This window comes from Vulpes vulpes, chromosome 12, assembly GCF_048418805.1.
Source record: "Vulpes vulpes isolate BD-2025 chromosome 12, VulVul3, whole genome shotgun sequence".
NCBI lineage: Eukaryota > Metazoa > Chordata > Mammalia > Carnivora > Canidae > Vulpes > Vulpes vulpes.
In genome coordinates, this window is record NC_132791.1 from 57336673 (window position 1) to 57350103 (window position 13431).

Here is a 13431-nt window from a genome sequence, read left to right on the forward strand (position 1 = left end):
CAAAAAATCTCGTACAAATACACATGTCTCTCATGAATAAATAAATAAATTAAAAATATTAAAAAAAATAGCATTTTAAAACTTAAAAACTACCCTAGTCAAAATGATATATAGCAAAAAAAAATCTTCATGCTTTAGACTTCAAGAGAAGATTAAATGGGTCCTAAGCAAGTTCATCAGCTCACTGCTTATATAATGAAAGGAGTCAAGTTACTTTTAAGCTGGACTATGTGTTAAACTGGTTTTCCTTTGGTTTTTCTTTGAGAAATTTTTCTTAAAAGGCAATTAAATCGGGGAGTCTAGGAGATCAATCCACTAAGCATCTGACTTTTTTTTTAGATTTATTTATTTATTTTAAAGATTTTTTTAAAAAAATATTTATTTATTTATTATTTATGATAGACACAGAGAGAGAGAGGCAGAGACACAGGAGGAGGGAGAAGCAGGTTCCATGCAGGGAGCCCAAAGCGGGACTGGATCCTGACACTCCAGGATCACGCCCTGGGCTGAAGGCAGGCGCCAAACTGCTGAGCCACCCAGGGATCCCCCAAGCATCTGACTCATTTTGGCTGAGGTCACAATCTCAGGGTCATGAGATGGGAGCCCTGCAGTGGGCTCCATGCTCAGCAGGTAGTCTACTGGTGAGTCTCTCTCCCAAATAAATCTTTTTTTAAAAAGGCAATGAAATCCAACATATTCTCTCTCTCTCTCTCTCTCTCTCTCTCTCTCTATATATATATATATATATATAAAATTTTTTTTTTGTAAAAACAAAGAACCCAACCCAAGTTGGGGATTAGTATGGAACATATGCAAAATGAACAGAGTTGTGACCAGATTCATCATCACCACCTAGCACACTCCCTCTCCATTTACTTCTGTGATTCTTAGGTTGTAACCTCACAGGATCCTAGCACAATAAGGCAAGTCAATGGTCATCAGGCTTGACTCTTCGTTTTACATGAGGACACAGAGATTTGGATAAATTGTGACTTTATGTAACAGGTGACCACGAAAAGACCATGTGATGTGTTGATTAGTCTTACAAGTAAAATCAACACTAAAATGACTGTTTTAACTATTCTTACTGTTCTAAGAATTAACCTGAAACTCCTGGGAAAAATAAAGTTTTATTACAATTCTATTTTAAATTTGAGCAAAATACTAAAAATCGTTTCCTTGCCTATTACCTAAATTACAGAACTTCATGAATGGTGGAAGGGTAACAAAGGTTTTTTGCTAAGTAGACATTTTATTAAAAAAATCAACCAAATCCTGTTTCTTAATCAGGAGTCAGTAGATTTGACAGCTCACTTTCTAGTGAGTTCTGTCTTGCCAATTTTTGTTTTCAAGCATTAATCAATGATCACCTAGTTTTTTCTAATAAGAACAATAAAATGAAAAACCCATAATTAACCAGTGCGAATGTGCATGGTCAGGAGCAATTTTTGATTAGAGCTCCATTTACTAATCAATTTTTGTAGAAAGTAGGATTATCAGATACAGCTATTAAGAATATTCAGAACAAATGAACTGAACTCAAATTAAATGGGACTTTCAAAATAAAATACACAAAAACCCACACACAGCTAGGCAGGAAGGGAGGAGCAGTACTTACTATCCTTTTGAACGTGCACTCTGGATGCCACATTACCAATTATGCCACAAAAGAGACATTTCTTAAACCACACACAGCTCTTAAAAGTTCTCTTCACAAGGAAAATAACATGTTTTTTTTCTTTTTCCCTTATATCTACATGATATGATGGATGTTATCTAAACTTATTATGGCAACTTATTTACAATATATGTAAGTATAATCATTCTGCTGTAACATCTCAAACTTACTCAGTGCTGTATTTTAATTATATCTCAATAAAACTCTAAGAAAAAAAATACACATGGTTCAATTACCAGTCAATACGTAGCTCTTTTTATCTGCTAACATGGAATAAATGTTGCATATTAATGTGAAAAAAGTTTTGATATTTAGAAATACCAACAAACCTGTCCAAGTCCAGGTTAATTTCCTCTGAACTATTTCACCTTCTTTTATTATAACTATTGCTCATCCTTGGTAAAAACTGCACAAGAAATCTTATTGTCCAATATGATCTTGAAAAATCAGTCAACATGTGATCCAGGTATGGGTAAGTAATTCTGAACAAAATCAAAGTCTGACACACATTTTCTACCAAAATGAACTTCCTTCAAAGAGTAGCTTGAAAGTAATTCAATTTAGAACACAAATGGATCCAACTATAAGGTAGGAAAACACATAAAATGAAATTTAAAGGGTAATGGACTCCAGTTAAAATAAAAGTTAATTTGGGATGCTTGGGTGGCTGTCAGTTAAGTGTCTGCCATCAGCTCAGATCTTGATCACGGGGTCCTGGGATTGACTCCCACGTGGGAAGCTTGCTTCTCCCACTCCCTCTCCCTCTGACTCTCCCTTCTGCTGGTCCTCTCTCAAATAAATAAATAAAATCTTTAAAAATAAAAATTTAACAAGGTGACCACCAGAGTGTCCAGTGTAGGGTCAACTAATATTTTTCCAGCTTTACTGAGATATAACTGACATATGATATTCAGATACACAATGCAACATGCACCTGTACATGTTGCAAAATGTTTACCAAAATAAGGTTAATATATCCTTCACCACACAGAATTTCCATTTTTGTTGTTTTATGATAAGAACATTTCAGATCTACTCCCAGGAATTTTCAAGTATACAATACTCATGATGTCTGCATGCTGTATATTAGATCCCCATAACTACTTCTTATAAATGAAAGTCTCGTCAACATCTCATCATTTCCCTTACCTATCAACCCTGGGTAACAACCTTTCTACACTCTGTTTCTAGCAGTCTGGCTTTTTTAGATTCCACATATATGTAAGATTATATAGCATTTGCCTTTCTCTAACTTATTCCACTTAGTATAGCGCCCTCAGGTCCATCTATGTTGTTGCGAATGGTAACACATCCTTTTAATGGCTAAATATTTGTGTGTGTGATTTTTTTTTTATTCATCCATCAGTGAACACTTAAGTTGTTTCCATGTCTTAGCTATATGAGTAATGCAATGAACACAAACATTGCACAGAGAAGTGCAAACATCTCTAACAAATAGTGATTTCATTTCCTCTGAATAAATACCAAGGAAGTGGGACTATTGGATCATATGGTAGTTCTGTTTTTTGAAGAACCTCCATATTGTCTGCCAGGGTGGCTGTACCAATTTTCATCCCCAATAGTGCACAAGTGTCCCCTTTTCTCACATTCTCACTGGCATTTATTATCTCTTGCCTTTTTGATAATAACCATTCTAACAGGTACAAGGTGGCAACTCATTGTGGCTCTGATTTGCATTTCCATGATGATTAGTGATGTCGACCACCTTTTCATGAACTTGTCTTCTTTCTTTAGAGAAATGTCCATACAGGTCTTTTGTACATTTTTTAATCAGATTATTTGGTTTGTTGCTATTGAGGTGTAATTCCTTCTCTATTTTGGGTATTAACCCCTCATCAGATATATGATTTGCAATTATTTTCTGCCATTCTGTAGATTGTCTTTTCCTTCTGCTCACAGTTTCTTGGGCAGTGCAGAAGCACTGTAGTTTGATACAGTCCCATTTGCTGATTTTTGCTTTCATTCTTCTGCTTTTGGTGTTCTATCCAAAAAAATCACTAGTGAGGCCAAAGTATAGGGCTTCACTCCTATAATTTGTTCTAGGAATTTCATGGGTTTAGGTCTTAGATTTAAGTCCTTAATCCACTTGGAGTTAATTTCTTATGAGTGGTCTATGACAGGAGTCTAATTTCTTTTGTACGTGAATATCCAGTTTCCTACTGAAGAGATTATCCTTTTCACATTCAGTATTCTTGAGCTCCCTTGTCAAATACTAGATTAGTGTATAGACCTAAGTTTATTTCTGGGTTCTTGATTCTATTCCACAGGTCTATGCACCTTTTAATGCGACCACCATACTTTTGATTACTATAGCTTTGAAACATGGTTTGAAATCAGGAACTATGATGCCTCCAGCTTTGTTCCTTCTCAAGACTGCTTGACTATTCAGGGTCTTTTATGGTTCCATGACCATTTTTCCTATTTCTGTGAAAAATGCTCTCAGAATTTTCATAGATATTATGTTGAAGTAATATGGAAGGAACCTAAGTGTCCACCAATTGACAAATAGATAAGGGTGTGTGTGTGTGTGTGTGTGTGTGTGATGGAATATTACACAGCCATAAAAAAGCATGAGACTGTGTCATTTGAGGCAACATGGATGGACCTAGGCAGTATTATGCTAAGTAAAATAAGGCACAATGAAAAAGACAAAAAAGACTTTGATTCTTCTTAAAGGTGGAATCTGAAAAAAAAAAAAAAACCCTCAGATGAAAAAGCAAATAAAGAGCAGAGTCAGACCTATAAATACAGATAACAAACTGATGGTTGCCAAAGGGGAGGGGACTTGGACGTTGAACAAAGTGGATGAAGGGGAAAAGAAGATAAAGGATTCCAGTTACTGAAAGACTAAGTCACAGGAATAAAAGGCACAACATAAGGAATATAGCCAATGGTACTGTAACAGGGATGTAATGGGACAGATGGTACCTATACACTTACGAACGTAGCATAATATATCAACTTGTCAAATCACAAAGTTGTATCTGAAACTAATGGTAACACTATGGGTCAACTACACTTAAAAAATTCGAAATTTCTAACTAATAAAAAACTTCAAAAAGTTGTTACCCAAAAAACAGAGGAAAATGAAAAGTTTGTGACCAGACATCCTGTATTTCCCATGGATGAAAAGATCAATATATGTAAAATGAATCATCTATGTATTTTACAGTATCTGTGGAAATTGTGTAAAATAAAGGTTTTGTTGGTGTATCAAGGAAGAAACAAATCAAAAGGTGAAAATAACAAAAATATAACATTATCAATGAGAAAATAAACTAACAATTGCTACTCAGAGTTCCTATAATATGATTAGAAAATACACCAGAGTTCTTACAGCAGTAAACTACCTACTTCTATACACTCATTGAATAGTTTATCCAAAGCTACCTTATGTAAAATTCCAAGGAACCATTTTCTATAACCATACAACAGAGTTTTAAGAGATCCAAATGGATCCTATATCCATCTTGTTTATCGTTCTAGGAAATACATTCTAATACCCTGTTTACCAATATACAATAGTTTGTTTGCCTCTTAACATTGGGCAAATTTCCTCTATTCTGTTGCCATCATTAGGTCAAGTAGAGAAAAAAATGTGTCAAGCAACATGAAATCTTCAAACTAGGACTAGGTGCTGTATTATCACTGTGACTGGTCACTTGAATTAGTTAATCTTGAAGAATCAGGGTATATAGCCCTAATTTAGAGGCAGACAATTTCGGAACCAAGTTAAAGTATTTTTAATCATTAAAGACTGGCAAAATTGAAATGCCACCAAATGAGTCGAAGAGAAAACTATTTACAAGTATTTACAATTGCTTGCCAGATTCACATTTGGACTACTTGTGGCTTATAAGTAGTGTTTTTTTGTTTTTGTTTTTGTTTTTTTAACTAAACCGAAAACACAATATTATGCTTAAGTCTAATAAAACTTCAAAATATAGCTGTTACAGAACTGCTTATTACAGCTTTTTCAGACATTTTACTGATATAGAAAGTTGTAATTTGAAATAAATTAGCAATAAAAGGGAAGAACTATGGAGTTTAATTCTGTTACAACTCCTTGTTTGGTGATGACAGGAAGAACAGTTATATAATGGACTAAAAAAAAAATCTGACAAATGATAATCTGATTTTACCAATACAGAAAGCACTTTGTCACTTACAATCCATGCAAAAAATGTTATTAGTATTACTTTCAATGTTTAATTTTACCTAGAGAAATGAGGAGGTGTTCAATTATTTCAGAGAAATGAAAAAGATAGGAGTATATAAACACAAATCTGACATACTACAGAATCTTAAAAAAGATTCACCAGTAAAATCTGCATGAAATTTAAATTTGTTGAAAAAACAAGTATAATTGTTTCATTTTTGTTCTCCTCATCCATACAAATTATACCTCTGATTAACAACAATGTTGCATGAAATGCCATAGGTAATCTATGGCAAAACTACATTATCATTCCTAGCAGTTAAGTTTCATGTATCACGCCTCACAGTTAGATTTCAAAAAATAATTGCCACTATTATCTGAACAGGGCTCCAAGAAAATAGGATCTTGTCTTTCATTGTTACAAACCCAGTGCCTGTCACAAAGAGCTCAACAATTATCTGCCAATGACTGAAATACAAGATAAAATTTCGTTTCCATTATGGAATAGGCAGGTTTATATTAATTTTACATTTCAGAACAACATGGATTTTTATTTGAAAGTATACTGAACCTAATGCTCAGCGTATATAATAAAACATGATTCAAAAACACAGTATTTACTATTTTATAAATGAGTCCATATTCATAAGACTCATTTATGAAAGAGGATGGAAGAACTCTGATCTGTGACATCTAGAAAATGCAAATCTAAGTAGAAGTGGCTGCTGGCCAGCACTCTCTTCGAGAACCTGCTGCATGTGGCCCACACGTAAAATGCAGCTCTCATATAAGGTTTTGCAAAATAGTTAAGAGCTCTGGGCTCCTTGCAGGCTACAATCATCTGTAGAATGTATCTGTCTGTTAGGCCAGGGACTGTGGCAGAGAAGAGGTGAAGAGGTACCTGCCCAAGTTACTTGGTACTGCTATTCTTATTCTGCACAAGCAGAGAACTGAGGACAAGATTCTCTATTTTAGCACCCTCAAATCCTTCCTAAAAACTAATCAAGCCTGAAACTACCCATCTTTTATCTTCTAAGTTTTGATTTTTTTAGAAATTTTGAACATTGCCATATTATTTTTATCCTAGACTTCATAATTGGACATTATTATATTTGTTTACAAACTAGCAGTCACTTCATATTTTAAAAAATGACTATACTTTTCTAGATTGCTGTTTAATTTCTAAAATGTACTGTTAAAGCCAATGTTATGATTACTTGGTAAAAAGCACACAGTGCTAAGAAAAGTATGTATTTCACTTACTGCCAAAGAACTAAAAACATACCCTATAAACTGAGAATAAAATATTATTCAATATTAATAAAATATAAATAAATGTTATGATTAAAAATCAACATCAACAGTTGAACACAACCTCAAAACAGTCTTTATATTAATAAGATAGCTAGGCAAGTTCAAAAGGAGCTCTATAAATTGAAATTACTATACAGACCAACCACAACTTTTAGGTAAAATATTTATTAATTCTGTTAATAATCAACCTCCAGTTCATAGAAAATTGAGATGGGTCTCCAGACCTCACTATTCTCATGTTATCCCTCCATTTCTCCAATCTAAGCCTTTGGAACCCTGACCCTGTAGATTTTTCTACCTTTACTCCTCTCTTCATCATGTAAACATTTTAAGAAAACAAGTAAAAATCAAGTCCTCAGTGACTGGGATAGAGGAGATCCAAATCTGACATTCTTGGTCCCATCCCACTTAAAGACAAAAGGAATTTACTGTTACGAATGGCAAATTCACACCTATATGAGTCTCTTCCAGTCTGTTTTAAACCTCAAGTCCCACTCTTCCTCCTCCTTGGAAAATTACATTGAACAAGGAAGGATTCCTGGGGTGGCATGGTTGGTGAAGCACACAACTCTGGATCTTAGGGCTGTGGGTTTGAGCCTCACATCGGGTATAGAGATAATTTAAGGAAGAAAAAAAAATTCCTTGTTCCATAGAGATTCCTAGTCTGGCATGTGCTGCCAGCATGCTGTAGTGTAACGCATTTTTTAAAATTTCATTTAAATTCAATTTGCTAACATATAGTGTAACACCCAGTGCTCATTTCATCATGTGCCCTCCTTAATGCCCATCACCCAGTTACCCTATCCCCCCACCCATCTCCTCTTCTACAACCCTTTGTTTCCCAGAGTTAGGAGTCTCTCATGGTTTGTCTTCTCTCTAATAATATAGTGTCATTTAATAAGTTCTTTTCTCCTCTGGATATTCTATAAAATGCTTCCTGGAGCTACAGGCATGATATAATTCAGATTTAATTTCTTCGGAAACAATACATCACAGGTACTTTTACTGAGCTTACAAAGTTGGAATGTTTTAATTCTCTTTCCTTCTCTTGCTATGTGCAACAGTTATCAAAGAACAGATCTCATCAATTTCTTGGTCACACTGAGTTTAGGTAAAAAAAACTTTCATCCAGGAAAACTTTATTCAACATGAGATTTCTTTACGTTTATTTATTGATTCTCTTAACAAATTAGTTCCCTAGCATTCTTCAAAGGTAAAAAATAAAGATTTTTTTGTGGTGTTTATGAACTTAAGAAGGATTTTACATTATGTCTTCATTCAAATCACTTAGGAGTAGTAGTATTGCTGTTCAAATTATCCAAACTTAACTCAGCATCAACATCTTCAAGTTGGATCCTGGTCCTTTTTACCTTAAACTAGTAGTCTTTATCCTACCTTCTTTACTTTTCAATGTGAAAAGATGTTTAGGCTCTTCTACACTTCCAGCCCAGATCTGGAACCAATCATTTCTCCAAGGTCCCTTGGCTCCTCTGAATGAATATATACCACGCGAGCACTAGAGGGGCTCACTGCTACTGGGATGATCATGTTATACATAATTTTTGTGTACAGAACTAAGCAACATGCACTTTTGGTATAAAATGTGTAAGTCACACCAATAGTTTCAATTTAGAATCATGACTACAGGGTGCAATATATTCTTGCCAGATTTAGACCTGTATCTACTTTCTCACACGTGGAAAACGCTGTTTTTTCATGACACCAAAATAAATCCCTTTAGGGCTGTCCAAGTCCATAAAGCAGATAAAGAGGTGACAAAAGGGGCTTACTGTCATTGAAAAAATATCTTCAAAAAACTTTCACTGCAAATGTCTGTAAAGGATTAGCCAGGTTTCCAAAGTCACCAACTGACAAATGAAAAATGAATGCCTTCTAGCAAAGGTTCAAAGTACGTGGTCAAAGTCTCTGAAGTAGATGTGTTTAAGAATATATATGAAAACTACCGGTAGTATTGAAAGATGAAATGGCTTTTTTAGTCACAAGGCAGGAAAATCTATGCTTCTCCTAAGTTTGTGTTCACTTGGAGAATAATCCCTGGGGTTCATGCCACCAGCAGCTTCATGTCCCACTGCCCCCATTACAATCTAGACTGGAAAGCCTGAAGATAAGGAGAAATACTTTGATAATTTGCTGGTCTAACATGTCCATTTCTCATTTCACTTCCATTCCCCAACAGTAGCAGAAATAAATGAAGCACAGGGCACCTAGTACATAGACAAAAATTATCTCTTTGTGTTGTCTGATTAACTCTTTGGGGCATATCCACATCTTACACCCCAGTATAGCTCAATCTAGACTCATGTACACATACAACTTCAGTCAACAGTCATGCACGCTCAGCATGGTCATATTGCTACCAGTTTCCCCCAGGACCATAGTGATCTGGATAGTCTGGTATGTAAGAAATATGAAGACAATGAAGAAAAATGAAAGGCTCAATCTAGTTCTCTAAATATCTGAGACAAAACAGGAATTATGTATCTATAATGTCAAATACGGATCTGTTAAACAGGTGAGGCAGATGTTACAGGTAGATGCTCTTCTCAATTGATCTGCAATGACAACTGTACAGGAGCTGGTAAAATCCATTTTCTTTCCTTTCTCTTGGGATCTCCTCACTCCAGCTAAATGATGAATTGATTTAGAAAATGTATTTCTTTTCTTTTTGTTCACAGGGGTTCCAATGCCATTCTCCTGTCTCCTGGGTGCTCTCCCTGGGAGGGTTAAATCTCACAAGACTGATCTTGTGACTCCAATGAAAGAGGCCCCAAGGCACCCAAAAAAGAAAGCTAGAGTTGATAGCTTTCCCAGGTAGAACTCACACAAGCTGTCAGATCACAGAAAAAGAACTCTGCCTATGTTTTCATAAAGGAGGAGGAATGAGGTTACACCTATATAATACTGACTATATACAGGATGCATGCTACTGATCCAAGGCCTGTAACCAAGGAGGAGGTAAGGGACAACCCAACTGAGAAGAAACCTAGTCAGAAGTTCCATTCTTGCTACCAAATACAATGAATATACTAAGTAGTTTAAAGCATACATGTTTGTGTATGGGCCAAAATTAAATTCTATTTTCAAATACGCCAGGTTGAAAGCGCTTAGCAGCAACTCTCTCACCTTTATAGGCTTATGTTGCTTTTTTTAAGATAAAAATAATTTAAAATTTAAATCTCAATTTATTTATTAACTGTAATCTGGTGACAATGATATAAAAATACTGAATTTACCTCCACGTACAAATCCATTAGTAGCTATTGCTGAAGTAGACAATCCTGTGATAGTTGTCACAACAGTGGCCATTATAATTACAACAACCGAGAGACCTTTAGGGAAAAAGAAATGAGATGAGAATACTTCTATTTATTTCAACCTGCCTCATCTAGAACTGGTTAGTACACAAAATTTGCATTATATTTAATAATTATCTTATTTTTATCCCATTTTAGAACAAATCAAAATTATGAAAAAAGTAACATTAGGACAATAATCTGATACCAACCAGAAAACAAATTGTTCACAATTTATGAGGTTCACAGCCTAGAAGGGCACACGGCTACTTTCCTTTTTCATTCTCAAATGAAGCAAGCAGTATGTAACTTCACTTACCTATTCCAGCTTGACCCACAATCCATGACAATCTAATGAAGAGCATCACACCCCAAATGTTTAACATACAACGTACCTAGATACGAAAAAAGGACAAGTTACAGATGAAGCCAAGTGATGGAACATAATACAACAGTAAATGCAAAACTAGCCAAAAGGAGGACAACATATATTTAAAATACAGAAAGTCATTTTAAATCTCTTATCCTTCTGTTTGGAGTAGCTTTTTAAAAGAACTTAGTGAGAGCTAAACTGTGATCTAACTTAAGTATAACACAAGATCACAATTATCTGAAGCAGCAAAAGGTACTAACCAAGGTAAAAGAAATATTTTAACACTTCAACCCTAAAAAAGTAGTTCCTGTTCTTATGTATCAATGCAAACTAAGTTAAATTTTTGCTTATTTTCTAATAAAATCCTTATTTTATGATTTCCTTAGAAGATTCAAGTATTACAAATTATCTGTCAAAACAAAATGCTACTTGTTCACACATCTTTTTTTTTTAAGTTTATTTATTTATTTATTTATTTATTTATTTATTTATTTAAGTACCCTCAATCCACTGTGGGGCTCAAACTCAAAACCCTGAGATCGAGTTGCACAGTCCTTTGACTGAGCCAGCCAGGTACTCCTCACCCATCCTTTAAAGCTTTTAACTATTTGAGAGAGTTTCCCCAATTTATTTTTACTTTTGTGTATTATGCTTATACATAGAACACAGTCTTCTAGAATACTAAATTCTAAAAACAAGCAAACAATAGTACCTGGAGCTTCACATTTACCCTATTGATTAAGTAATGTAATTACTATTGGAATTGGGATTTTCCCTCTGCCTCTCCTCTAAATGTCAACATGACTAATTAAGTGCTCCAAAGTTCCAATGGGAGGCCATTTAGTCTACCAGTCTACTCCAGTCAGTTCCTTAGTGACTATTCCAACACAGAAAAACAGAACTAAATCTGAAACTTAAATCACCTAAGCCTATTTATTGAAGTAACCTCAACACTTAATAAACCAATTTCTCCTTCATTCTGTTCCTTAACTTTTATACTTTGCTCTAAAAAATTATGGGATAGCAGAAAAGGAGGCAGGAATATATCAGCTTTATTTCCTCATTCAGCTTTCTTGATTCTGATACTTTCATCAATTTAATAGTTTTATATTTAATTGTGGAAAATGACAATATGTAAGATTTACAAGAGGTAATAAAATATAATTTAGAGGAAATCAAGTATAATGATTCTGTTAATACATATATCCTGTTTCCTTTCCTGAATTTAATATCCATAAGAAAAGGAGGTACAAGTTATTAATTTGATCTTCTACAACACTCAGATAAAAAGAAAAAGAGCTTTCTTAAGAAATGATGAGAACATTAGGAAGATTTTATAATAAACAGAAATTTTGCTACTCTCAAATTAAAATCTATAGGTACATACTAATACACCCTTGATCCAGCCAAACTTCACAACTCCTTTACTTTCCGCAGTATATGTGACCACAGCATCTCTGGTTGGAGTACTTTCTTCCCCATTGGCAAAGCCATCTTCAAAAGGTTCCTGGTTATAAAAGGAAATATGAATTATGCTTAATTATGAAAAGTTTAAAATCACTTGATAAAGACAAATATCACCAAATACATGTTTAGGAAGATACAGATTTCCAAGAATCAAAGATGTCTATATATTTTACCTTAAAAAAACAAAGTAAAATAATAAAGTGGAAGAAAATCTTAACTACTAGGTTTTTAAAAATCTTAAATCATATGACAGCAAACCCATTTTAATAATTCCAAATTTTAATTACACTTTGATGGTGTCTGGAGAACACAATAAATAAGTATAGGCTTAGCTAAAAAAGTCAGTCAGTTCAGACCTTGACTCTCCAGCCACAACTTTCTAGTATCTGGTTGGCATCCCTCCCACAAATGAAATTTCAACAATCACAATTTAAAACTCCTCTTTATCACCAATTAACACAGTTTTCCCATCATCCATTACAGCAGGATACCCACGGATCCCAAGACTGAATCCTAACTGTTGCTTTTACTCTCTCTCTGCACTTGGTCAGTCACTTAATGCTCTTCACTGTTCTCTTTGTTATTTTTCTTAGATTCAAACATAAACTGGTTTTAACACTTCATGTCTCATTGTAGTCTTAGTTTTTCTCTTTTTAGCCTTCTCTCTCTCTCTCTCTCTCTGTCTTTCCCTCTACCTTTAGTTCTCTTGTTCACTCCCAATACACCCAGGAAAAATGATAGAATTTCCAAACCAGCAAGAGTATGTTAAATAGGTCATGAAGGGCGAAGGGAGGTGTTTGGGCAGAGAAAATGTCGTAGGTCTAGAATCATATCCCTGATGCTATCCCCATAGCTCTTCTTTACCCATATATCAAGAGTAGGGAAGAAAATACAGCTGTGTTTCCAACATCTTTCTTTAAATGAAGAAAAGCCAACTAAACCAATTATCATTTAATCCTGAAAATCATCAAGATTTCCTACCATATTTTTTAAAAACCACTTTCAGTGGTTCATGTCCTCTACTGAATTCCTAATGTAATTTTTTTTATTAGAAATGAGCTATATACCAAATTCTGTGTTACTGGAGAGAAAAGTCTATGTCATA

The 13431-nt window shown here is 34.5% G+C and overlaps 1 protein-coding gene across 2 annotated transcripts in view; it reads right to left on the reverse strand.

The window, feature by feature from the left end:
- Window positions 1-13431, reverse strand: part of SLC12A2 (solute carrier family 12 member 2) — a 111046-nt gene that overhangs the window by 71535 nt on the left and 26080 nt on the right. For both annotated transcript variants that reach the window (XM_025994980.2, XM_072728646.1), the window contains exons 2-4: window positions 12247-12366; window positions 10806-10881; window positions 10427-10522 (exon numbers count right to left, since the gene is read on the reverse strand). In XM_025994980.2, the coding sequence (XP_025850765.2) occupies window positions 10427-10522; window positions 10806-10881; window positions 12247-12366 (292 nt within the window). The remainder of the gene's footprint in view (window positions 1-10426; window positions 10523-10805; window positions 10882-12246; window positions 12367-13431) is intronic.